The 1,558-nt window shown below is 53.0% G+C and overlaps 2 protein-coding genes across 2 annotated transcripts; one reads left to right on the top strand and one right to left on the bottom strand.

Moving 5' to 3' along the window:
• Nucleotides 1-314: 314 nt before the first annotated feature.
• On the top strand, nucleotides 315-494 carry PPTG_25044 (hypothetical protein; the record flags this gene model as incomplete). Its single annotated transcript, XM_008919264.1, has 1 exon — nucleotides 315-494. One exon carries the CDS (start codon nucleotides 315-317, stop codon nucleotides 492-494), a length of 180 nt encoding a protein of 59 aa, XP_008917512.1.
• A 482-nt stretch (nucleotides 495-976) lies between these two features.
• Nucleotides 977-1,324, bottom strand: PPTG_25043 (hypothetical protein; the record flags this gene model as incomplete). Its single annotated transcript, XM_008919263.1, has 2 exons — nucleotides 977-1,129; nucleotides 1,244-1,324. The coding sequence occupies 2 exons, from the start codon at nucleotides 1,322-1,324 to the stop codon at nucleotides 977-979; spliced, it is 234 nt and encodes a 77-aa protein (XP_008917511.1).
• Nucleotides 1,325-1,558: the final 234 nt, after the last annotated feature.

Here is a 1,558-nt window from a genome sequence, read left to right as displayed (position 1 = left end):
CGTTTCTTGGCCCACAGAGGATCGTGTTTCAGAGGCTCGGGACTCCATCGCCCGACTGGAGAAGCGGAATAATCAGGTAGAAAAATCGAAGATGTCGTGTCAAGACCTTGAGACCACGCCCGCGATAGTTCGACAAGAGAGGGACAGCTTGGTAGTCCAAAACGATGAATTAATTTGGGAGATTTCTGATGGTCGGGCCGGCGAGATGATCGAGTGGACGAGAGCAACGTACGCGACTTGATCGAGTTTACTCCATGGGAAGTCCTCGCTGCTAGGGTCAATCCCCTGACGTTTGTTGGGGTTGGTTCGGACACATGATGCCACTCATCGCGACTTATGAAGATGAGCAACTTCGGGCTGATTTGCGCTCCACGCACGCCTTCCCGGTGAGCATCGCCAAGCGTCGCGACTATCGATACTTGGAAGCATTCTACACCGACCGCAAGCAGTGTCGATCCAGAGCCGGTGTAAATCGTTTTTCCAACAAGTGCTGATCGGTATGCTCCGGGGCTACTGTAACCTCGACCTGTTGCTGGATCCATTCTTCCTGCATTTCCCTCTCTAAGACGAGGCTGGTATTACCGGCTGACCACCTGGCTCTTGAGATCGTTCGTCTGTCTAGCAAGCTCACGCATTCCTCTTCTTGATCGTTCCATGTCATTGTATGTCAGGCAGCAGCTCCGTAGTTTTACAGCATTCGTCGAGAGGATCTAATCCAATCTAATCCATTCGTATCTTTTTTTCTTTCTCCAGAATCTTCCGAAGCGTAGTGCCTAAGTTTTCCGGCCTATTCAGGCCCACCACACTCCACATGTACCATTTCCTCCCGAAACATACCGCCTTCCTGGAAGTTCTTCTTCCGCTGACTTCTCTGCAATAACCTCTCCATCACTGATGTTCCCACCGCTCACTCCTCATGCGACGGCATTGCTTCGAAATGGTAGCGATCTGTCCTCCCCCGCTTGAAATCTCTCAGCTACGCTCCATACTTGAGGTCAGTCTCGTCGACCCACGACGGCTCGGCGTAGCCCAGGTACTCGCGTAGCGTGCGGCCGTATCGAGTCTTCTTGCTCGAGCGCTCACCAGCGACCTCCTCCGCTTCGTTCTCGTCTTCATCGAGCTCGCGCTCCTAGCTGTCTTCGGGCAGCAAGCATTCGTCAAAGTCTACGCGATCTGCTTCACGGTTCGTCAGCGTAGATGTCGGGCAGTCTGGGTAGCTCTTCACTAGCTTCAGCTTTCATACATGGACGATCGGGAACAGTCGGTACTCTGTGCCGCTGTAGCGCGTGCCAATCGACTGTCTCCGCAACTCTAAATGGTCCATGCCACTTAAGTGCGATATTACGAGTGTAGCCTTCCTTAACTCGATCTAGATATAGCCATACTCGATCTCCTGTCTTTATGTCATGTAGGCTCACATCTTCTTTGTGTTGATCTGATCTCCCTTCGATCGCATCGCGCAGCGCCTCGTTGGCTAGCTTGTGTGCCTGCTGGTACTGTCGCTGGACGCTATATCTCCAACGACGTGGCTCCACGTCCCGGCGTATCCCAAGCGGCA

This window comes from Phytophthora parasitica (assembly GCF_000247585.1).
Source record: "Phytophthora parasitica INRA-310 unplaced genomic scaffold supercont2.627, whole genome shotgun sequence".
Classification (NCBI taxonomy): domain Eukaryota; phylum Oomycota; class Peronosporomycetes; order Peronosporales; family Peronosporaceae; genus Phytophthora; species Phytophthora nicotianae.
The sequence above is the reverse complement of the archived record's forward strand: the minus strand, read 5'-3'. Positions and strand labels throughout refer to the sequence as shown.